Source organism: Bufo gargarizans, chromosome 3 (genome assembly GCF_014858855.1).
Source record: "Bufo gargarizans isolate SCDJY-AF-19 chromosome 3, ASM1485885v1, whole genome shotgun sequence".
Classification (NCBI taxonomy): domain Eukaryota; kingdom Metazoa; phylum Chordata; class Amphibia; order Anura; family Bufonidae; genus Bufo; species Bufo gargarizans.
Window position 1 is genome coordinate 400,345,442 of NC_058082.1, and position 24,227 is coordinate 400,369,668.

General features: G+C 43.5%; 1 protein-coding gene across 2 annotated transcripts in view; it reads right to left on the minus strand.

Annotated features, from left to right (window-relative positions):
* Positions 1–564: 564 nt before the first annotated feature.
* LOC122932734 (glutathione S-transferase Mu 4-like) overlaps positions 565–24,227 on the minus strand; it is a 28,817-nt gene continuing 5,154 nt past the window's right edge. For both annotated transcript variants that reach the window (XM_044287327.1, XM_044287326.1), the window contains exons 4-9: positions 12,779–12,843; positions 12,551–12,632; positions 11,091–11,191; positions 4,044–4,139; positions 3,805–3,915; positions 565–998 (exon numbers count right to left, since the gene is read on the minus strand). In XM_044287327.1, coding sequence (XP_044143262.1) covers positions 909–998; positions 3,805–3,915; positions 4,044–4,139; positions 11,091–11,191; positions 12,551–12,632; positions 12,779–12,843 — 545 coding nt within the window. In that variant the 3' untranslated portion in view covers positions 565–908. The remainder of the gene's footprint in view (positions 999–3,804; positions 3,916–4,043; positions 4,140–11,090; positions 11,192–12,550; positions 12,633–12,778; positions 12,844–24,227) is intronic.

The window sequence follows — 24,227 nt, forward strand, 5'->3', positions numbered from 1 at the left end:
TGGCCTTCCGGGCATCATGGATGCTTGGGGTTGCTCCTGCTGTCTGCAAAGCCATCACGTGTTGTAGCAGCAACTAGATGGTCTCTTGCTGCTGCTTGTTAGCCTTCCATTGTTGCAGGTTTGTCTCTCGCTGCTGCAGATTAGCCTCCATGAGGGCCTTCTCAACAGCCTTCATTTTATCGTGGGACATGGGCCCATCGTTCCAAAAAATGCAAACCAAGAAATATTTCGGCGTTCATGCCAGCCTCACTGCTCTTGCCCGCATCCTCCACCAATTGTGGGGATTCACTCTGGTAGGTAGAATAAGCGGGTGCAGTACAGAGGCAAAATACAAGTTCGTAATTCAAACTTCAGTGTTTATTCATACATGATGCCAAAAACAAAACATCAACCTTACAACCCTACATGCATTGAAGCAACTGCCATGTGATTGGTTGACTAGATAATCGCATTAATGATTAATAGAACAGGTGTTCCTAATAATTCTTTAGGTGAGTGTATGTTCCTTGCATGAAAGTAGTCTGTCCTCGTACATAATGCTAACACAGACATATATATTTCAGTAAACAACAATTAAAAGTACTGGGCAGATTCTAACCATGCTGGGAGGCTAACTGCATGGCAGCCTGGGAACTGTAGTTCAGGGCTAAGTTTTGCAGAGCTGACATGCAATTATCTTTACTTCTAATATAAGCATGATTTCATAGTGCTGTAGGAATTTATCAGTCTTTTAATTCACCACGTTAGTTTTCACAACTATTGCCAATAACATGCATTTAATTCTAAAGATATCTACAGAACACACTACAGTTATGAAGAGAAATGGAACAGAAACATTTTAGGCTTCCAATGTGCAAGAATAAGCAGTCGAGCAAATCACTGAACTACAGGTTCTGCAAAATGATTTATTATGTATTGGCCCAAAAAGCCATTCGGTTGTTAATACGTGTTTTTATAAAACGGGGTGTTTTCATGTACGCTGCAATAGCAGGCAGAGCCTAAAGGAAAAAAGGTAAAAAAAAAAAAAAGGTTAGCAACAATTCATTAAGTAAACAAAAAAATCTTCTTTTTTCCACCTTCTATCCTTAACTCTCTCCCACAATACGGCTTAAAGGTCTGCGAGCCCGGCAATTGAAGCACCATTGTCTCATTGCCAGATGAATTGGAGGGCACTGTGGACAGGTGAATGTTTTTGTTCACTGGGGTTGACATCTGCTAGGCCGGACAACTCCCTTGACTGTTTGAAATTGTAAATGATTTACCTCATCTCAAAGTTGTGTGCTGCATGCTCAAAAACTGTGCCCACGCCATTCACAGTGACACTCACAGTTGTAAAGTTCAGTTGGCCTCCAGCAGCAGATAAAAAACACTATGCAAATTTGATAATGACATAATTGTATTGATATGCAAAATAACGTTAACGTCATCCAAGGAGGGTGCCGTATAAAATGACCCCCCTTATCTCTGACCTCCTAAACACTCATTATTGCGCAATTCTTATCCTACTCTCTGTCCTCTCTGTCACATTATGGGAGGGAGACTTTAAAGGAGTGAGAAAAGGGCAGTTATACATGTTAGCACCTTTTGCATCTAAACAGACCAGTTGTCAACTGAATTTAAAAAAAAATCTGTTTACTTCTGGTTGACAATGTGAAGTTATGTGCATACAGACATAGTCATAAGCCACACATCTTAACTTTGAACACCTAGTACTTTTTTATTTTTAGGAGTGAAAAATATGATTTATTCATTTTATAGTTGAGGGGTTGTACTTGCCAAAATGTTGTCATGGCAGCATAAAGTTTAATGGTTAGCTGTCGACTGCATCTACACTTTGGAGGCATCTCAATTCCTGTACATCATTATAGGTTGTTAGTAGTGTTGATCAAGCACCAAAGTGCTCGTGTGCTCTGGCCGAACACATCAGTATGCTCCTGCGCTCTACCAAGCACCTGAGCACAATGCAAGTCAATGGGAGAACCCCAGGCACCCCCTGCTCAGAAGAGAAGAGGATGTCTGGTTCGCAAAAGAAGGTTAGAAATTGATGGAAACCCCATCAAAATTGTTTGGAAACAACATTAAGAGGATGGATGGATGCATCTTGGACTCCTATTATCTATGACATACACTAGACAACCACACAAAGGCTATATGCCAAAAGCCAGGTATGTGGAAGCCAACAATCTATCTATGAGACAGATAACAGTCAGCATACCTTACAATGGCAGCCTTGTGCACTATGAGACATTCCAAACCAGCTTCTTTTTTTTCCCCTCAGATAGGGATATTTGCGATCTATCACTCATAAACGTTCCATCCCTTCATCATTGGACTTTATTGCATACTTTCTTATCAAGTTCTATCACTCCCAAATGTTCCATCACGTCTGAGTTATTCCAAACCAGCTCTCATCTGTTGGATGGCTTGGTGGACTTGCGCACCTAGATCAGTATAATTAAGGTGACAAAAAGTTTTATGATTGTCCTAACATAATATTCAATAACCTTTCTATACAGTTTTGTCATGTAAAAAATAATTTTCATAAATGGGCATATGGGAAACACATGCAAATGAGCAGAATCTGCCTTGTTTTTCAGTTAAAAAAATAATTTTCATGGAAAATTCGCGATCTACACTACTCATTGTTCATGAGTAGTGTAGATCGCAAATTTTGGATTCATAGTCCTGTCATAAGACTATGAAACCAATAGATTGCACTGTTCATCTTATTGGGGCACTAGTAAGTGAGGCCTATAATAGCCTGCGCTAACACTGAGGTGTATGTCGGATTGCTGCTATCATTCACACATCTTCTAGCACTTTATCTTCGGTAATATAAGTTTGCTAGGGTGTATCTGAGGACTATTTCCCTGCTTGTAATGACTCATGAACAGCGCCATCTATTGGTTTCATAGTCTTATGTTAACACTATGAATCCAATAGATGGTGCTGTTCATGAGTAGCGTAGATCGTGAATATTCTAATCGCTGATTTTCCATACAAAAGGCTTAGTGCTACACAGTGTGTGGACTGTGTTGAGCAGGGTGCCCCACTTACTAGCGCCCCAACAAGATGAACAGCTCCATCTATTGGTTTCATAGTCTTATGACAAGACTAATAGTCTTGTCATAAGACTATGAAACCAATAGATGGCACTGCTCATGACTCATGAACATCGCCATCTATTGGTTTCATAGTCTTATGACAAAACTATGAGTCTAACAGATGGTGCTGTTCATGAGTAGTGTAGATTGCGAATTTTCCATGCAAATGGTTTTTCAGCTGAAAAAACAGGCAAATTCTGCTCATTTGCATCTCTTTCCCATATGCCCATGTTTATGCAAATTAGTTTTTACATGACAAAACTGGATAGAAAGGGTTTTGAATATTATGTTAGGACAAACAGAAAACTTTTTGTCACCCTAATGATATTGAGCTAGGTGCGCAGGTCCACCCAAGCCATCCAACAGATGTGAAGCAACTTTGAGGCTTACTGGCTCTCAGTTAGATTAGAGCTGGTTTGGAATGTCTCATAGTGCACAAGACTGCCATTGTAGGGTATGCGGATTGTTATCTGTCTCATGGATAGATTGTTGACTTCCACATACCTGGCTTTTGGCATATAGCCTTTGTGTGGTTGTCTATTGTATGTCAATCGATAATAGGAGTCCAAGACGCATCCAGTCATCCTCCAGTATTCGGCCGAGCACTGCAATGTGCCGAGCATAGCGATGCTTGGGCAGAACAGCAGTTTGGCCGAGCATGGTCGCTCAACACTATTGTTTAGCATAAATAGCACAGTACCTCAAATCTTGAATGGAATTCCTGCAGATTGTTGAACTTTTGCAAGCATGTAGGATCCAACATAATGTGCTTATCGAGTACATCATACATCAGAAAGTCTGCAAATGTAATCTTTGGGATAGAAGAGAAATTAAGTGGATGTACTGTATTTAGTCATGCACAGTTCTGCCATTCCTATTTATACAAACCATTGCTAGTATCTATAGCACATAAAAAATGTACTGTTACAGTTTATTTACCTTGTCCCCAGCAAACCAGTGCCTTTCTCCCAAAAATCGAGAGTATCTTTCCAACACAGTTGGTAGGTTTTCAAGATATGGTCCCTTAAGCTGTTCCTGAAAAATTGAAGTTGCTGAGTTCTGTATCTGTTTTGGCTGCAGTTTGTATCTATCGTTATGTAAAAATTAGTAATTTTATATCTGAATTTAAAGGGAACCTGTCACATTGAATATGGCATCTCAGTTGTAGGCAGCACGTTATAGAGCAGGAGGAGCTGAGCAGATTATGTAGTTTTATGGGGAAAAGATTCAGTATAATCTGTGTTTTAATCATTTATATCCCTGCTCATTCTGGGTTTTAAAGTCAAGGAGGGGGTCCTATCAGTGATTGTCAGCCTTCCCTCTATGACTGAGCATACAGAGATGGCTGTCAATCACTGATAGGAATGCCACTTCAATCTCAAAGCCCAGAATGAGCAGTAATTAAAATCAATAAAATACACATTTTACTGAATCTTTTCCTATAAAACTATATATCAATCTACTCAATTCATCCTGCTCTATAACATTCTGCCTGCTGATTATTTCACATTTTCATGGGGAAGATTCCCTTTAAACCAATAAGTAAAGATATAAAGAAATGTATTAAAACCTTAAAGGGCATCTGTCAGCAGATTTGTACCAATGAAACTGGCTGACCTGCTGCACGTGCTCATGGCAGCTGAAGGCGTCTGTGCTGGTCCCATGTTCATATGTGCCTGCATTTATGAGAAAAATGATGTTTTAATATATGTAAATGAGCCTCTAGGAGCAACGAGGATGTTGCCATTACACCTAGAGGCTCTACTCTCTCTGGAACTGCCACACCCTCTACACTTTGACAGGACCAGATAGTGAAAGCATCATAAAGCCTTGTCCTGCTAATCTGAGTTGACAGGGTGCAGCAGCTGCAGAGAAAGCAGGAGTGATGGCAACGTCCCTCTTGTTTCTACAGGCTCATTTGCATATATAAAAACATTTTTTTTTTCCATCAATGTATGTAGGCACATATTAATGTGAGACTAACATGGATGTCTTCAGCTGCCAAGCACACATGCAACAGGTCAGCTAGTTTCATAGGTACAAATCTGCTCACAGATGCCCTTTAATTCCACCACCACTGCCCTGGTGGTTCCTGTTAGGCCTGCAGGATGGTATCACATACATCATTTATATGACTACTGCAGTGGAATTAAAGGGGTTTTACCAGGTTCAGATAGTGATAAATGATCTTCAGGATACAGTGCATTTGAAAAGTCTTCCGACCCTTTCAGTTTTTTCACACTTTATTTTGTGGCGCTAAAACAAAAATAAAATGCCAGTCTGCACTCAGTATCCCATAATGAGAAGGTAGAAAGAACTGTCTGTAGAGCTCGGAGACAGGATTGTGTGGAGGACAGATTTGGAGAAGGGTAAAAATAAAAATAAAAATTTACTACCAGGACTCTTTCCAGAGCTGGCTGCCCCACCAAAATAATTGGGGTAAAGGGGCTTAGAAAAAGAGATGAATAAGAACCCAGTAGTCACTCAGGCTGAGCTCCAAAGATCCTATGTGCAGATGACAGAAAAGAAGCCACTCCTCACTAAAAGACATAGACATTGCAAAAAAAAAGCACCTAAATGACTCTTAGGCTACATGCACACCCTTCCCCCGCATACAGCGGGTCCACAATACATGGGCACCGGCTGTGTGCATTCCGCATTCACTTGAATGGGTCTGCAATCATGGAGATGCGGAACGGAGGCACGGATCGGAACCCCGCGGAAGCACTAGCGCATTCACAATTTTTTTGCAGTGTGGACCGTCAGATGCAGATCGCACACCCAATTCAAGTGAATGGCTACCCCACAGTCTGTGCCCATGCATTGCGGACCACAATTTGAGCCTTAACGTTTGTGTGCATGTAGCCTTAGACTGTGAGAAACAAGATTTTCCAGTCTGATGAGACCAATATTGAACTTTTTGGCTTCAAATCTAAGCATCATGGCTAAAGGGAAACCAGGTACTGCTCATTACCTGCCCAATACCATTCCTACAGTGAAGCATGGTGGTGACAGCATCATGCTGTGGGGGTGTTTGTCAGTGGCTAGGAGAAGAAGACTGATCAGAGTTAAGGCAAAGCTGAATGGAGCAAGGTTCAGATTTTCCTAATGAAAACCTGATTCAGAGAACTCTGCAGGGGCAGGCTGGGCCAGGGGGCAGGGAGGCAATTGCCCCCCAGGCTGCCCTAAAAAAAAGGTCCGTCTTTAACAAAAAATTATTTATTTTATTTTTTATTCCTCAGGGCCGCACCGCCAATCACCACAGGCGGCACGGCCATAAATGTAATTGCGGTGGGCAGCAGTGGCGGCGGGCAGTAGATGAGAGTTTCCATTGTGGAAGCGCTCATCTCCATATTCATCTGTATATCAGTCCTCAGGACAGCGATGCAGATGGCTCTGCTGTGGGGCAGGGGAGGGAGAGGCGTGTCCCTCCCCTGTTCTTCTGATAGGCCGCAGGCACTAATGCCTGCAGCCTATCAGAGGCCGGCTCAGGCAGCACGATGACGTCATTATCATCGCGCCGCCTGAGCCGGGCAGCACACAGCAGGGACACAGGCCGGAAGAGGCCTGCATCACATTGCTGCTGATGGAGGTAAGTATTAGTGTTTTTTTTTTCTTTGTGGGGGAAGCTGTCACTATGACTATGGAAGGGGGGGAGCTGGCACTATGGCTATGGGGGAGCTGGCACTATGGGGGGGCTGACACTATAGGGGGAGCTAGCACTATGGGGGGCTGACACTATAGGGGGGAGCTTGCACTATGAGGGGAACTGGCACTATGGAGGCATTTCTTACTGGCACATTATGGGGGGCACCATGGGGGAGAGGAGCACTATGGGGGTATTTGGGGGCTCTAAAGGGGCTTTTTTTAATTATTGGCACATTAGGGGGGGCACAATAGGGCATCTGGTGTTACTATAGGGGCATTATTTGAGGGCACTATGGGGAAGTGGGGGCTCTAAAGGGGCCTTTTGTATTGGCACATTATGGGGGGCACTATGGCATTTGGTGGCACTAAGAGGGCAATTTTTACTGGCACATTATGGGAGGCACTATAGGGGAGAGCGGCACTATGGGGCATTATTTGGGGGCACTATGGGGGAGTGGAGCACTATTAGGGCATATGGTGGCACTAAGAAGGGGCATTTTTACTGGCACATTGTGGGGGAGAGGAGCACTATAGGGGCATCTACTGGGGGCACTAAGAAGGGGCATTTTTTTACTGGCATATTATGGGGGACACTATGGGGAAGGGGGAGAGGAGCACTATGAGGGCATTTACTGGGGCACTATATAGGGGTATTTTATACTGGCATACATTATGGGGACATTAGCTCAACTGCGGGCACTAAGCGGGGGTATTTCATGTACTGTCATATTATAGGGAGAATTAGTACTACTAGGGGGTATTATGGGGAGCTTTACTACTACTGGGGGGCTATGAGGAACATGATTACTAGGTCACTATAGGGGCGTTATTACTACTAAGTGTCCTCTGGCAGAGAATTATTTCTATTGGTGGGATTTTGGGGAGCACTGTTACTTTGGGGGCACCCTGGCACAGTATCAGCTTAGCACAATTATTTTTGTGGGATATTATCTTTATACTATTAGTGTCTGGGCACAGTTATTTTTTAGAGCACTGTGTGCCAATAATTGTTTAAGGGGGCACTATCTGTGTGGTAGTAATATTTCCAGGGGCACTGTTTCTGCAGTATAGTATTGGGAGACAGCGGGCACAGTATTGGGGCACTATCTGTGCGGTAGTAGTATTTCCAGGGGCACTGTTTCTGCAGTATAGTATGGGGGGCACAGCGGGCACAGTATTGGGGAACTATCTGTGTGGTAGTAGTATTTTCAGGGGGACTGTTTCTGCAGTATAGTATTGGGATGGCAGGAAAGGGTACTCAGAAGATGTGAAGATGATGGAAATGTGGGAAACTAATGTCTGTTTGTCAATCTCTGCAGAGACGGGAGATGGCTGAAAAATCATCATGGCGGTCTGGTCTGAATGCAGAAGATAAGGAAAGAGAATGTCTACAACAAAGGTGACATCACTGGATGTAAGAGGTATATGACACTCTGTAGGAGTGGAGAGGCTCCGACTCCTCCCCCTGCCATTTGCAGAAGGAGGATTCAGAGCTGGGTGAGGATGGCCAAGGTGGGCAGCAGGCCACGGGCGGGTGGCAGATGGTGGGGGGGGGGGAACCACAGACCTTGAGCAGGATCTGGGGAGGGAAAAGCTTCCTGGCTGTAGCCTGCTGTTTATTGTATGATGTGAAGCAGGCAGTGCAGCCAGGAAAGGCCTCCCCTCTCCGTATGATGTGTAGAGACAGGCCGCAACAATAGAATGTCAGCTGTACAGTGTTTGTTGGGAGTGGCCTATTATAGGTAGGAGGGGCTTTTAAAAATGGGCCACTTGACTGGATTTGCCCCCCAGGACTAAGGCTGCCAGCCCTCCCCTGGAACTCTGGACTTCAGACGGAGTCAATGGTTTTGCCTCCCAACAAGACAGTGACTCTGCAGAGAAGATTTGCAGAAAATCCCTAAATCCAGATGTGCCTCAACTAAGTACATAATAAAGAAAGGGTCTGAATACTTATGTTAAAGCAATATTTTTGTTTTTCCTTTTGAATAAATTAGCAAACATTTTATTTTTACTTTGTTGCATTGCCAGCCACTATACCCCATAATGACAAAGATGAAACTCAGAAACTTGGTAGCTGGTGCTGTTCCTCTCTAGATTCCTTACCTATGGCATTACTCTGGCAACTGTGACTATAGGTGTCCACTGAATGATGTAGACCTCTATACATGCCTGACCGGACTCTCATGATGGTGTCTTAACATGTTTCCCACCATTTTTGCTGCGGAGTTGTGATAGCTCAGATGCTTGATCACTCTACTGACTAATATACCGTAGTTTGCTAATCTTCTGTGTCCTAGGACCCTGCAGGCTCTCTAGAGTGGTGGTCCTCACAGATGAACTGCCTCTGTTGGCCTCATGGCCTAGAGAAGCGGGATATAGACCACATTCCTCCTCACTTCTCACTCTCCATTCTAAGACTGACTCTCCCTAGCCCAGGGCTGGCCAACCTGTGGCTCTCCAGCTGTTGTAAAACTACAACTCCCACCATGCTTTGCTGTAGGCTGATGCCTGTAGGCAGTCTGGGCATGCTGGGAGTTGTAGTTTTGCAACAGCTGGAGAGCCTCAGGTTGGCCATCCCTGCCCTAGCCGAGCCCCAATATGGGCAGGAAGTCAGACTAGCCTACTCCTACCAAGAATGGTAAGTTAAATTCCTGTTACCGAACATTGCCAACCATAATCTGCTGGTGAACAAAGTGCATTATATGGCTTTACATTCACATTACATATATAAATATAAAAATGAAGTAACCAAAGTACAAAATAGTAATACCCCCAACTCTGGGTTTTTACACCCACAAGTACCAATACCTGGTTTAATAACCACGGTATCACTCCTATCACCATAAAAACAGAGTTGGCCCAGATCACCAACCGCACTTGCTGTTGTCAAATGCCAGGTGATATCTCCCCAGGATCCCTTTTTAGGCTACTTTCACACTGGCGTTTTGAACTCCGTTTGTGAGATCCGTTTCAGAGATCTCACAAACGGTTCAAAATGGGTCAGTTCTTCAGCCCCAATGCATTCTGAACGGAGAAGGATCTGTTCAGATTGCATCAGTTTGTCTCCATTTCGCTCTGGATACAATCACCAAAACGCTGCTTGTAAGTCAGGACGGATCAGTTTGGCTCCGCCTGGTGATGCAGAACCAAACTGATCCATCCTGACTTACAATGTAAGTCAATGGAAGCGGATCCGTTTTCACTGACACAATATGGTGCAATTGAAAATGGATCCGTCCCCCATTGACTTTCAATGTAAGTCAGGACGTTTTGACTTTGTTCTTCATAATGCAGACGGAGCCGTTCTGAACGGATACCATCGTTTGCATTTATAGGTGCAGATCCGTCTGTACAGATACCAGACGGATCCACACATAACGCAGGTGTGAAAGTAGCCGCTGCAGCTCACAACAGGCCATCAACATAGTCAAACTTGAAATATCTGTCCAGGGAGCGGCTAACTTCCCTTGGTGTGCAATATCTCACTAATATCCTTGGCCACAGAGCAGCACTAGAAGGACCCTGAAAGAAAGTCATTCTGTCATTCAGCTACTGCCAGGACAAGGCTACTATCAGGATTCTAACCAAAATCAGAGCAATGCTTAAAGGGGTTGTCCAGATTTTACTAAGTGATGGCCCATCCTCAGGATAGGCCATCACTAGCTAATTGACCGTTGTCTGACACCCCACAGTCTTGCCAATATTGCTGTTTGGCAATTGCTCCGGAAGCACACAGCTCCATTAACTGTGTAGTAGATGGAGCTCATCACTGCAAGCCATTTCCCGAACTCGGGTTTCGGTTCCAAGTCGTACTTTGGAACCGAACCTGAGTTCGGGAAATGGTTTATTACAGTAGAAATTGTAGAAAGTTATTATGCAAAGGCTTGCGAGACATTGTGAAGTAATAACTTCGGCTCATACAGTATTCCATATAATATTCCAACAAAAGAATTATGCGAATCGACTTCGGATGTTTCATCCGAAGCCGATTTGCTCATCCCTAATTGACAGCTACCACTTTATGCATTCTTATACAGGGAAACTAGTCAATTGTTGATTACACCGCTCATGTGACTATTGAGCAGAGACATAACTGTATAAATTACAAGTTATATAGTTTTATTGAACATTCAGTACTGTAATTTCAATCTGCTCAGCTCTTTCTGCTCTATAACATGCTGATGGCAGATTGCACTGCATTATCACTGTATGGAGTTCACTCAGTTTAATTCATCTCATAGCCTAGCCCTAAATGACAAAAATCATGTCTAGAAAAACCAATGCAAAATTCCTCTGCATGAAGAAGACACAGTGCTTTCCAAGCTAGGTTTTACTTACAAAGTCAGGGCTGTATGCAATATAGAAAAGCCGCATATGAAAATCCACAACTTCATTTTCAATCAATGATACAATGATCTTTTCCTTTTCAGTATTACCACCTGCAAAGCACAGCAATACAGTAAGGGCCAATAGCTGCAAGTTTAACAGTCCTCATTTCCCCTCTAATCGGTGTTTCAGGGTGTGATGGTGTATGCCCATAGCAAGCTCACATAACTCTTAAGCTTGTTGCCTGTTCTCTGACTTGTTTTAGTAGTAATGTGCCACTTCTGGCCACATCACCCCTAAATCCAATCACTGTGTGCAGCAGAGTACGTGACCATGCCTATTCAGCACTGGATGTAAACCCCCTGGTCACCGGACCATTGACACAGCAGAGGCAGCGCAGGGGAGCGGAGGGTGGGGAGCACCTACAACAAGAATGGGCTATTTCCTTCTGCCCTATAGAAATGAATGGGAGTAGGGGCTGCGTTTGCGCGGTGCGCTCCTATTCACTTGTATGGGTCCTTCCAGCCACAGCTCTCCCTGCTCCGTTCTCCTTGTAGGTGTGGGTCCCTGAGGTGGTGGGCCCCCATTGTATGTGATGGGAATACCCCTTTAAGTATACCACTTTTGTTTTGAGAGGTTACTCCACTTTCTACTTCACCTTTAATATAGTAAGACTGTGACAATTTTTGTGACTTTATCAAAGATCAAAGTTGGTAAATCTGGCTTAAATTAGCTCGAAGGGCCAACCAAACCCACTTTTCAAAACTGTAAAAATACAAAATAATGCAACATTTGCAAATAAGTCCCCAAAGTCGCAAAGCCCTATTTAGCAACTTTTTGAAGCAAACATTTTGTAGTGTAAGGTTTCATAAATACCAAAATAAGCTGTTTTAGATAACTAAACTAAAATAATTGTCCCCAAAGGTGTACATAGCCTTTAAAAGGGTTGTGTCACTTGACATTTATCATGTAGAGAAAGTTAATACAAGCCACCTACTAATGTATTGCTATTATCCATATTGCTTCCTTTGCTGACTGGATTCATTTTTCAAATATACACTCATTTTGATGGTTACAACCACCATGCAATCCATCAGTGGTGGCCGTGCTTGCACAGTATAGGAAAAACTGCCAGCCGGGATCATAGGAGCTCACATAGGCTGGTGCTTTTTCCTATAGTCTGCAAGCACGGCCACCACTGCTGGATTGCAGGGTGATCATAACCATGGAAAAAAGCTGTGTATAATGTGATGGAAAAATGAATCCAGGCAGCAAAGGAAACAATATGGATTATAACAATGCATTAGTAAGTAGTTTGTTTTAACTTTCTGTACATGATAAATGCTATTTGCTGAAGTAACACAACCCCTTCAAATCATTATCTTGTCTAAGACTAAAGCAGCTAAATATGAAAAGGCAGAATTGATAAAAGTCCCAAATTTGTATTTAATTAACTAAAAGTCTATACTCACATAACCCATGCTTGCCGGCAATGTAGCGCAGAATAGTGTTACTCTGTGTCAACTTAACGTCTCCATCCAAAAGGTAGGGCAACTGTGTAACACAAAAAATGTACTGTCACTAATTTGGCTCTAAAATACAGGAATCCTGCTCACCACTGCCATGATATAAATCCGTTCAGTGACCCCCAAATATTTAATTGCATTTACAATGATTTTTCCTTCTCCATTTTCACGTACATTTGGAAAGTCCAAGCCCAGCTTCTCCTTCTCATCCAACCACTGGCTCTTGTCATAGTCTGGTGCTGTAAAGAGACATGGAAATGTAACAGAAATTTAACATTCATGGTTTCCCTAACAGCCACTGTTGTTAGCAGACCAGACACCCATACTATAAAACTTTGGCAATGGTTCACACATATAAGCTGTGCTTATGTAATCATCAGTGGATGATACCTGCAACTACAGCTGATATCCTACTGGAATGGCCAAGATTACTCATAATTGTTATCCAGACCATTTTACCCTTCAGATGCTGCAGTCAATAGGAACTACAGCATCTAGATGGATTGATGAGAGAAGAGGGTTCCCAAAGTCCTACAGTGGCACCCCACAAGGAGATTGCATGGTGGCAATGGGCTGCAAAGTCAACTTGGTACCTAACATAGGTATATGTTTATGAGGTCGGGCCTCTATTAACCCTTTAAGTATTGGGCCCATTTTTGGTTTTGAATAACTTTTTAAATATTCAGTATATATATATATATATATATATAAATAAAAGGGTTTATTGTTGCAGGGTAAGTTGTATTTTTCAAGGGCACCATTTAATTTACCATATCTGTTAGTGGAAAACAGGTTGTGGGGTTAAATTGAAAAAAAAAACACAATTCCGCCAAGGTTTATGGCGCTTTTGCATCACGGTGTTTACTGCGTGCTAAAAATAACATGTCCTTATTATGTGGCTCAATACGAATACGGCAACACCAAACTTGTATAGGTTTTTATTTGTTTTACTACTTCTAAAAAATGTGCATTAACATTTGGCTGCGCTTAACTTATTTATATTTCAGTCTAGAGAGCTGTATGAGGGCTTGTTTTTTGTGGAACAAACTGTAGTTTTTATTTGTACAATTTTTGGTATGTACAACTTACCATTATCCTTACCCTTAGGGGGTTAGAACCTGGGGTCTTTTGATCCCTTGTCCTATTCACACTAATGCCTCATTCACATGTCAGTGTTTTGGTCAGTGATTTCCATCAGTGATTATGAGCTAAAACCAGGTGTGACTCTAAACAAAGAACAGGTGCAGATCTTTTCCTTATACCTTATTTCTGTAGAGGTTCCAATCCTGGTTTTGGCTCACAATCACTGACGTATGAATAGGGCATAATAGAGATCTATTAGAGTGAATAGGATTCTGACACGCTCCCTGTTGAGCTGTACTTCATGCACAGCTTAGCAGGGAGCTTACCATGCCAGCCTAGACACTTCAGAAACTGATTGAGTGGAGCTTCATGATTTCAATGCAGGGACTCTGATCAGAAGGCAGAGGGAGGCGCATCCCTCTGGCTTGCCTCACAGATGCCCCGATTGGTGATGGAGGTTAAATTGCGGGGTTCAGCGCAATTGCCATTCCCCATCAGAGAAGCCGGGTGTCTGCTATATGATACAGCCGGCGCCCACCGCGTATGGAGCTGTCTCACTGCAGCAGCCCACTCCATACATTCCCTCAACCACCATGAGGTAGTGGTACATCATGGTGGTTGAAGGGGTTAATATTGCAATGCCTTATAGAGCAACTGCAGGACTGTGAAAGTTATGGCTCATGGAAAAGCTCAGGAATAGGGAGCTAAATATTTTTTCTAAACTATCTATTTTTTTAATGCCCAAAATAGGCGACATACTTAAAAAGGTTGTCTTACCTTATCATGTCCTCCTTATCACACTGAACAAAAATATAAACGCAACACTTTCGGTTTTTCTCCCAATTTGCATGAGCTGAACTCAAAGATCTGAAACATTTTCTACATACAAAAAAGACCCATTACTCTCAAATATTGTTCACAAATCTGTCTAAATCTGTGTTAGTCGTCCTCATCGGGGTCTGGACCTGACTGCAGTTCGTCGTCGTAAACCGACTTGAGTGGGCAAATGCTCACATTCAATGGCATCTGGCATGTTGGAGAGGCATTCTGTTCACGGACGAGTCCCGGTTTTCACTGTTCAGGGAAGATGGCAGACAGCGTGTGTGGCATTGTGTGGGTGAGCGGTTTGCTGACATCAATGTTGTGGATCGAGTGGTGGCGGTGCGCTTATGGTATGGGCAGGCGTATGTTATGGACAACGAATGCACAGAGATACCGTGACAAGATCCTGAGACCCATTGTTATGCCATTCATCCACGACCATCACCTCATGTTGCAGCATGATAATGCAAGGCCCCATATTACAAGGATCTGTACACAATTCCTGGAAGCTGAAAACATCCCAGTTCTTGTATGGCCAGCATACTGACCTGATATGTCAGATGGATCGGAATATATGACAGTGTCTTCCAGTTCCTGCCAATATTCTGCAACTTCGCACAGCTATTGAAGAGGAGTGGACCAACATTCCACAATCAATAATCTGATAAACTCGATGTGACGGAGATGTGTTGCACTGCGTGAGGCAAATGGTGGCCACATCAGATACTGACTGGTTTTCTCAACTGTGCACATTTCAGATTGGGATGGGATGGATTATCTCAGCAAAGGAGAAGTGCTCACTAACACAGATTTAGACAGATTTGTGAACAATATTTGAGAGTAATGGGTCTTTTGTGTATGTAGAAAATGGTTCAGATCTTTGAGTTCAGCTCATGCAAAATGGGAGCAAAACCGAAAGTGTTGCATTTATATTTTTATTCAGTGTATGTGTATAATAACTATATGTTAAGTCAGCTACTAATGTCTATTTACCATTATGCTTGTGTGACCCATTAGTTGACATTATCAAACTTTTTAGATGCTGCTCGTTTCTAGGAGTTACAGCCACCGCTGCAATGCAGCAACTAAGAAACGGCTCTCACAGAACTGCAGGAGGTGAGACAACCCCTTTATGAGGTTAAGAAATTAAAGTCAAGCTTTATTCTTTTTATGGACAACTAGGTCTGTTACACAGCTGTGATAACTGAAGCCCAGGGAGAGGTTCACAAATAACTTTATACAAGAGGATACCTCATACACATTTCGTCTTTTAACTCCATTAAGTTACAGCCACACAGTGGTGTGCCTACCATATAGGCAGACCACGCAGCTACTATGGGGCCTGTGAGGAAAGGGAACTCACAGTGGAGGAGAGTCCCCACCCCTGTCTATCTTCCTAACTGACTCCCATCTGCTAGCCCCGCCTCCTAGCACAGCCTCCCGTCTGCTAGCTCCGCCTCACGCCTGCTAGCTGCACCACGCCTGATTCCTCTGGAGTGCCACAACCCCACCATTAATGAAGTGACGACTTGTAGGTGAGGACTGTGCAGAGGTGTATGTGTGGAGGAGGGGGGTCATTCAGCTTTCCCAGCTATTCCTCTGCACATATGCCATTCAGAACAGGAGGAAAGCTGGTTGTCACTACATTATGTAATGTGACTCAGCTTTCCCGATGTCCTGCATGGCACAAGTGCAGAGGCATGAGAAGATACTCATGTCTCTGCACATGTGTCATGCAGGATAGCAAGTAATGTCAGTGTCTCCCAGCTGTCCTGCATGACACAGGGGAGGGGGGAAGGGGGGCACTCACTTCCTCACACTTTTCTCATGTCTCTGGACAGCAGGAAAGTTGGGTGGTATTACATCATGTAATGCTCCAGATTCTTGTCAAAATATGCAGGAAAGTTGGGTGGTATTACATCATGTAATGCCCCAGATTCTTGTCAAAATATTCTGAACACTGCCACTATAATGGGTCTGTTGGGTTCTGGCATGAGTACTGCCATTTTGTAGAACAAAATACTGCTGCATGAGGTGGGGCAGGGGAGAAGTTGGGAACTGTAGTGAGAGGAGCCAGGGCACATAGTGGGGGAGACTAGGAACAGGTATGGGGGCCCAATTAAAATTCTTGCTATGTGGCCCAATGATTTCTGTGTACGTCCCTGCAGCCACACATAGCAGATTTTCAGCTGATATCACCCTATGCATTCGCTAAATACTGCACCACATACATGCGTGTGATGTGTGTGAGGCAGGGTGTGATGTGTGTGAGGCAGGGTGTGATGTGTGTGAGGCACCGTGCGTGTGTGAGGCAGGGTGTGATGTGTGTGAGGCAGGGTGTGATGTGTGTGAGGCAGGGTGTGATGTGTGTGAGGCAGGGTGTGATGTGTGTGAGGCAGCGTGTGATGTGTGAGGCAGGCCGTGATGTGTGAGGCAGGCCGTGATGTGTGTGAGGCAGGCCGTGATGTGTGTGAGGCAGGCCGTGATGTGTGTGAGGCAGGCCGTGATGTGTGTGAGGCACCGTGCGTATGTGAGGCAGGGTGTGATGTGTGTGAGGCAGCGTGTGATGTGTGAGGCAGGGCGCGATGTGTGTGAGGCAGGGTGCGATGTGTGTGAGGCAGGGCGCGATGTGTGTGAGGCAGGGTGTGATGTGTGTGAGGCAGGGTGTGATGTGTGTGAGGCAGCGTGTGATGTGTGTGAGGCAGGGTGTGATGTGTGTGAGGCAGCGTGTGATGTGTGTGAGGCAGCGTGTGATGTGTGTGAGGCAGGGCGCGATGTGTGTGAGGCAGCGTGTGATGTGTGTGAGTCAGGGCGCGATGTGTGTGAGGCAGGGCGCGATGTGTGTGAGGCAGGGCGTGATGTGTGTGAGGCAGTGTGCGATGTGTGTGAGGCAGGGCGCGATGTGTGTGAGGCAGGGCGCGATGTGTGTGAGGCAGGGCGCGATGTGTGTGAGGCAGGGCGCGATGTGTGTGAGGCAGGGCGCGATGTGTGTGAGGCAGGGCGCGATGTGTGTGAGGCAGCGTGTGATGTGTGTGAGGCAGCGTGTGATGTGTGTGAGGCAGGGCGTGATGTGTGTGAGGCACCGTGCGTATGTGAGGCAGGGTGTGATGTGTGTGAGGCAGGGTGTGATGTGTGTGAGGCAGGGTGTGATGTGTGTGAGGCAGCGTGTGATGTGTGTGAGGCAGCGTGTGATGTGTGTGAGGCACCGTGCGTATGTGAGGCAGGGTGTGATGTGTGTGAGGCACCGTGTGATGTGTGTGAGGCAGGGTGTGATGTGTGTGAGGCAGCGTGTGATGTGTGTGAGGCAGCGTGTGATGTGTGTGAGGCAGCGTGTGATGTGTGTGAGGCACCGTGCGTATGTGAGGCAGGGTGTGATGTGTGTGAGGCAGCGTGTGATGTGTGTGAGGCAGCGTGTGATGTGTGTGAGGCAGCGTGTGATGTGTGTGAGGCAGCGTGTGATGTGTGTGAGGCAGCGTGTGATGTGTGTGAGGCAGCGTGTGATGTGTGTGAGGCAGGGCGTGATGTGTGTGAGGCACCGTGCGTATGTGAGGCAGGGTGTGATGTGTGTGAGGCAGGGTGTGATGTGTGTGAGGCAGGGTGTGATGTGTGTGAGGCAGCGTGTGATGTGTGTGAGGCACCGTGCGTATGTGAGGCAGGGTGTGATGTGTGTGAGGCAGCGTGTGATGTGTGTGAGGCAGCGTGTGATGTGTGTGAGGCAGCGTGTGATGTGTGTGAGGCACCGTGCGTATGTGAGGCAGCGTGTGATGTGTGTGAGGCAGCGTGTGATGTGTCTGAGGCACCGTGCGTATGTGAGGCAGGGTGTGATGTGTGTGAGGCAGGGTGTGATGTGTGTGAGGCAGGGTGTGATGTGTGTGAGGCAGGGTGTGATGTGTGTGAGGCAGGGTGTGATGTGTGTGAGGCAGCGTGTGATGTGTGTGAGGCAGCGTGTGATGTGTGTGAGGCAGCGCGTGATGTGTGTGAGGCAGCGTGTTATGTGTGTGAGGCACCGTGCGTATGTGAGGCAGCGTGTGATGTGTGTGAGGCAGCGTGTGATGTGTGTGAGGCAGCGCGTGATGTGTGTGAGGCAGCGCGTGATGTGTGTGAGGCAGCGTGTGATGTGTGTGAGGCAGCGCGTGATGTGTGTGAGGCAGCGTGTGATGTGTGTGAGGCAGCGTGTGATGTGTGTGAGGCAGCGCGTGATGTGTGTGAGGCAGCGTGTGATGTGTGTGAGGCACCGTGCGTATGTGAGGCAGCGTGTGATGTGTGTGAGGCAGCGTGTGATGTGTGTGAGGCAGCGTGTGATGTGTGTGAGGCAGCGTATGATGTGTGTGAGGCAGCGTGTGATGTGTGTGAGGCAGCGCGTGATGTGTGTGAGGCACCGTGCGTATGTGAGGCAGCGCGTGATGTGTGTGAGGCAGCGCGTGATGTGTGTGAGGCAGCGCGTGATGTGTGTGAGGCAGCGCGTGATGTGTGTGAGGCAGCGCGTGATGTGTGTGAGGCAGCGCGTGATGTGTGTGAGGCAGCGCGTGATGTGTGTGAGGCAGCGCGTGATGTGTGTGAGGCAGCGCGTGATGTGTGTGAGGCAGCGCGTGATGTGTGTGAGGCAGCGCGTGATGTGTGTGAGGCAGCGCGTGATGTGTGTGAGGCAGCGCGTGATGTGTGTGGGGCAGCGCGTGATGTGTGTGGGGCAGCGCGTGATGTGTGTGGGGCAGCGCGTGATGTGTGTGGGGCAGCGCGTGATGTGTGTGAGGCAGCGCGTGATGTGTGTGAGGCAGCGCGCGATGTGTGTGAGGCAGCGCGCGATGTGTGTGAGGCAGCGCGCGATGTGTGTGAGGCAGCGCGCGATGTGTGTGAGGCAGCGCGTGATGTGTGTGAGGCAGCGTGTGATGTGTGTGAGGCAGCGTATGATGTGTGAGGCAGCGTGCGATGTATAAATGTGTGTAATGTATGTAATGCAGAGCTTCTGCCTGTATGAACTAGGAGATGATCATGTGACTGTATGCTAGGTTAGTTTGTGCAGTGTAGGGGGCGGGAAGGGCAGATTATTCACACCCACAAATATTCATGAGGCAGAGCTCAGGCATTGTTGTTACACGCCCCCACAGCTTTGCTGCAGCATGCAAACAAAGCATGAATAATAGAACTATGCAAAGGTGCAAGTATTTTATTTTATTTTTTTCAATAAATTAATCAAGCTTTTTTCCATAACTCGGATAACCCCTTTACGGATGTGACAATATGATATACCAGTAAAATATAAGAGTGGTGGTAACAATTACAGTTATTGTCATCTCTGTTGTAACATATATAAGGCAGAAAAAAAGACATCCGTTCAGCCTTTTATCCTGCAAGTTAATCCATAGGAAAGCAATAAGATCCCTGTTAGGTAGAAGCAAATTTTCATCATTTTATGGGGGAAAATTCCTTCCCGACTCCAATCAGGCAATCAGAATAACTCCCTGGATCAACGACCCCTCTCTAGTAGCTATAGCCTGTAATATTATTACACTCCAGAAATACATCCAGGCCCCTCTTGAATTCCTTTATTGTACTCACCATCACCACCTCCTCAGGCAGAGAGTTCCATAGTCTCACTGCTCTTACCGTAAAGAATCCTCTTCTATGTTTGTGTACAAACCTTCTTTCCTCCAGACGCAGAGGATGTCCCCTCGTCACAGTCCTGGGGATAAATAGCTGATGGGATAGATCTCTGTACTGACCCCTGATATATTTATACATAGTAATTAGATCTCCCCTCAGTCATCTTTTTTCTAAAGTGAATAACCCTAAATTTAATAATCTTTCAGGGTACTGTAGTCCCCTCATTCCATTTATTGCTTTAGTTGCCCTCCTCTTAACCCTCTCCAGCTCTGCTATGTCTGCCTTGTTCACAGGAGCCCAGAACTGTACACAGTACTCCATGTGTTGTCTGATTAGTGATTTGTAAAGTGGCAGGACTATGTTCTCATCATGGGCATCTACAGATATAGCATCGTTAGCGCTCCCTTCAGAATCGCGGCAGCGCAAAGCGATTTCCAATTTAATTAGCAAACCCGAATCGCGTAAATAGCCATTGAGAAAATTCAGGCTGCAATGTTGGTTTGTGAACACCAGATGGCGCATGGAACTACAGTCAGTTAGTTAGTTCCCGTGCGCTATACAGTGTCTCCAGCAGTGAAAGGGTCTCCCGCAGGAATCCTGTGCCCTGGAGAGCGAAGAATAAAAAATAGCAATACATATAAAATAGTGATAGATCCAGAAGCATACACAAACAAATAATATTAATATCCCTAAAATAGATCCTTCACTAACTGCCTGCTGTCTCTGTTATCTGGCAAATTCCATTAAAAGATCGAAATGCTGACATTGATAGTTACTTACCAACTACTGCCACCTTGTCTATACTGCAACAAATCGCTGTGAACTTGGATACACACACACACACATATATATATATATATATATATATATATATACATATACATACACACATATATATATATATATATATATATATATATATATAGATCCATAAAAAGATTCAGGCAGCACTCCCTTTAGTGCAGAAATAAATGTAGGTGCCCGCGGTGGTCCCTCGATATGGGACAAACTTGACTTGAAAATGGTCCTGTGAGAGGACCGAAACGTTGTCTGACATGTGTGAATAAAATTCACTTTTTTACTTAAAGGAGTGCTGCGGACTTTCCTTCTCTACTATATATATATATAAATATATATAAATTCTCTATTCTCCTATTCTATGATATGCTGCTAAAATTATATTAGAATATGGAAGTGAACTGAACTTATCTTATTCCCCTCTGTGAATTGGAACACTATCTAACTCAGGTGCTGCTACATAAACTATGATATTTATGGGATGTTAATTTATTTGTTTGTGTATGCTCCTGGATCTATCACTATTTTAAATGTATTGCTATGTTTTATTCATTGCTATTTTTTATTGCTTGTCATTATTTTAGCTGCTATATTGATTTATTATATATAAATATATTTTATATATTTATATTATATATACATTTACATATAGTATAATTAGTGTAATATTGTATAATTATTTTTTAATACAGAGGTTATCTATCTTTCTATCTATATCTATATATGTCCATTATACTGTACAATACACTATATCTAAATCACCATCCCTCATATGGATCATAGAATAAATAATTATACAATATTACACCAATTATACTATATGTAAATTTATATATAATATAAATACTGTATTAACATAGCTAATAAAAACAAAAAATAAATATGGAAAACTGCATCAAGATACAAAACAATATACACTTAATGGATAAAAAAAACAGATGAATGCAATAATATTGATTGTGTATCTGACATACTTGAAGCAAACTATCTTATTACTTGAAATTGGGACATTCTCTAATAACTTTCTTATCCCCTAAAGACTGAAGGTATTTAGATGCAAATTGCGATTCATATGCTAATGCCGCCCTTCATTAAGGTTGCAAGTACATACAAAATGATCGACTAATGGTGTACATTGCAGTATTATACCTCAGTATCGCTGACTACACTGCCTGCACCTGACTTGAAGCAAACTATCTTATTACTTGAAATTGGGACATTCTCTAATAACTTTCCTACCCCCTACTCTCAGTATGGCTACAATAGGATCTAAGGCCCCTATCTTATTATCTTACTACTATCTATTAAAAATAGGGCTGGAGGGGTTAATAAGGCGTATAATACTCAAGTATGTCAGATACACAATCAATATTATTATCAGGTTTTTTACCCAAGTCCTACCCCCCACTCTCAGTATGGCGACAATAGGATCTAAGGCCCCTTTCACACCGACGAGGAGGGGCTGGAGGGGTTAAAAATTAATAAAAAATAATTTAACTCACCTTAATCCACTTGTTCCCACAGCCCGTCTTCTCTTCTGTTTTCTTTCTTCAGGACCTGGGTAAAAGACCTGTGGTGACATCACTACGTTCATCATATGGTCCGTCACATGATCCATCACCATGGTGATAAGCGCAGTGACGTCACCGCAGGTCTTTTACCCAGGTCCTGAAGAAAGAAGACAGAAGAGAAGACGGGCTGTGGGAACAAGTGGATTAAGGTGAGTTAAATTTTTTTCAATTAATTTTTAACCCCTCCAGCCCCTCCTCGCTAGTGTGAAAGGCGCCTTAGATCCTATTGTAGCCATACTGAGAGTGGGGGGTAGGAAACAGATGAATGCAATAATATTGATTGTGTATCTGACATACTTGAGTATTATACCCCGTATTAACCCCTCCAGCCCTATTTTTAATAGATAGTAAGATAATAAGATAGTTTGCTTCAAGTATCTCAGATACACACAATCAATATTATTGCATTCATATTTTTTTATCCTTTACATGTATATTGTTTTGTATCTTGATGCAGTTTTCCATATTTATTTTTATTTATTATTTGTTTTTCTCTTAAGTAGTGGATACAGTGTATTTATTAGCTATGTCCCTTTAGTGGCTGAATGTTAATACAGTATTTATATTATATATAAATGTACATATAGTATAATTAGTATAATATTGTATAATTATTTATTCCATGATCCATATGAGGTATGGTGATTTAGATATAGTGTATTGAACAGTATAATGGACATATATAGATAGAAAGATAGATAACCTCTGTATTAAAAAATAATTATGCAATATTACACTAATTAAATATATAAAATATATTTATATATAATAAATCAATATAGCAGCTAAAATAATGACCAGCAATAAAAAAAATAGCAATGATTAAAACATAGCAATACATTTCAAATAGTGATAGATCCAGGAGCATACACAAACAAATATCATAGTTTATGTAGCAGCACCTGAGTTAGATAGTGTTCCAATTCACAGAGGGGAATAAGAAGGTCAGTTCACTTCCATATTCTTATATAATTGTAGCAGCATAGAATAGGAGAATAGAGAATATATATATATATATATATATATATATATATATCAAAGTTTACAGCAATTTGTTGCAGTATAGACAAGGTGGCAGTAGTTGGTAAGTAACTATCAATGTCAGCGCTTCGATCTTTTAATGGAATTTGCCAGATAACAGAGACAGCAGGCAGTTAGTGAAGGACCTACAGTATTTATGGGATATTAATGTATTTGTTTGTGTATGCTCCTGGATCTATCACTTATTTATATGTATTGCTATTTTTTATTGCTGGTCATTATTTTAGCTATTGTCCTGATTTTAGTTAATAAACACGTACTCCACCAGAAACGCAGTGAAAGGGTCTCCAGCCAGAAAATAACCTGCACTTTCAGCCTGCAGACAATACCCCCCTTCCCCCAAACAGGGAGTCCCTTTTGTCTATGGGCTTTCAGTGAATGGGAGGGCAGGGCATCAGTGTGTAGAGAGATAGAGTACGATCTCATTCACAGACAGCCTATAAGGGGGGCATGCAACCTTATTCAGAGCCTTAGTAAAGTTCATTTGATATACATTCGATTTGCTAATATAAGCTTAAGTCCTCAGAAGTTTTTTATGTTATATTTATATCCAGTGCAGCAGTATATTGTGTATATACATAGTTCAACTACCAATCGCAATGTATGACTGCATAGAAATGTAAATACTGATATTATTGATAACTAGCAATGCATTTTTTGCAAATATAAAAATATATTACAAGTTATGTTATAATATAAATAATAAT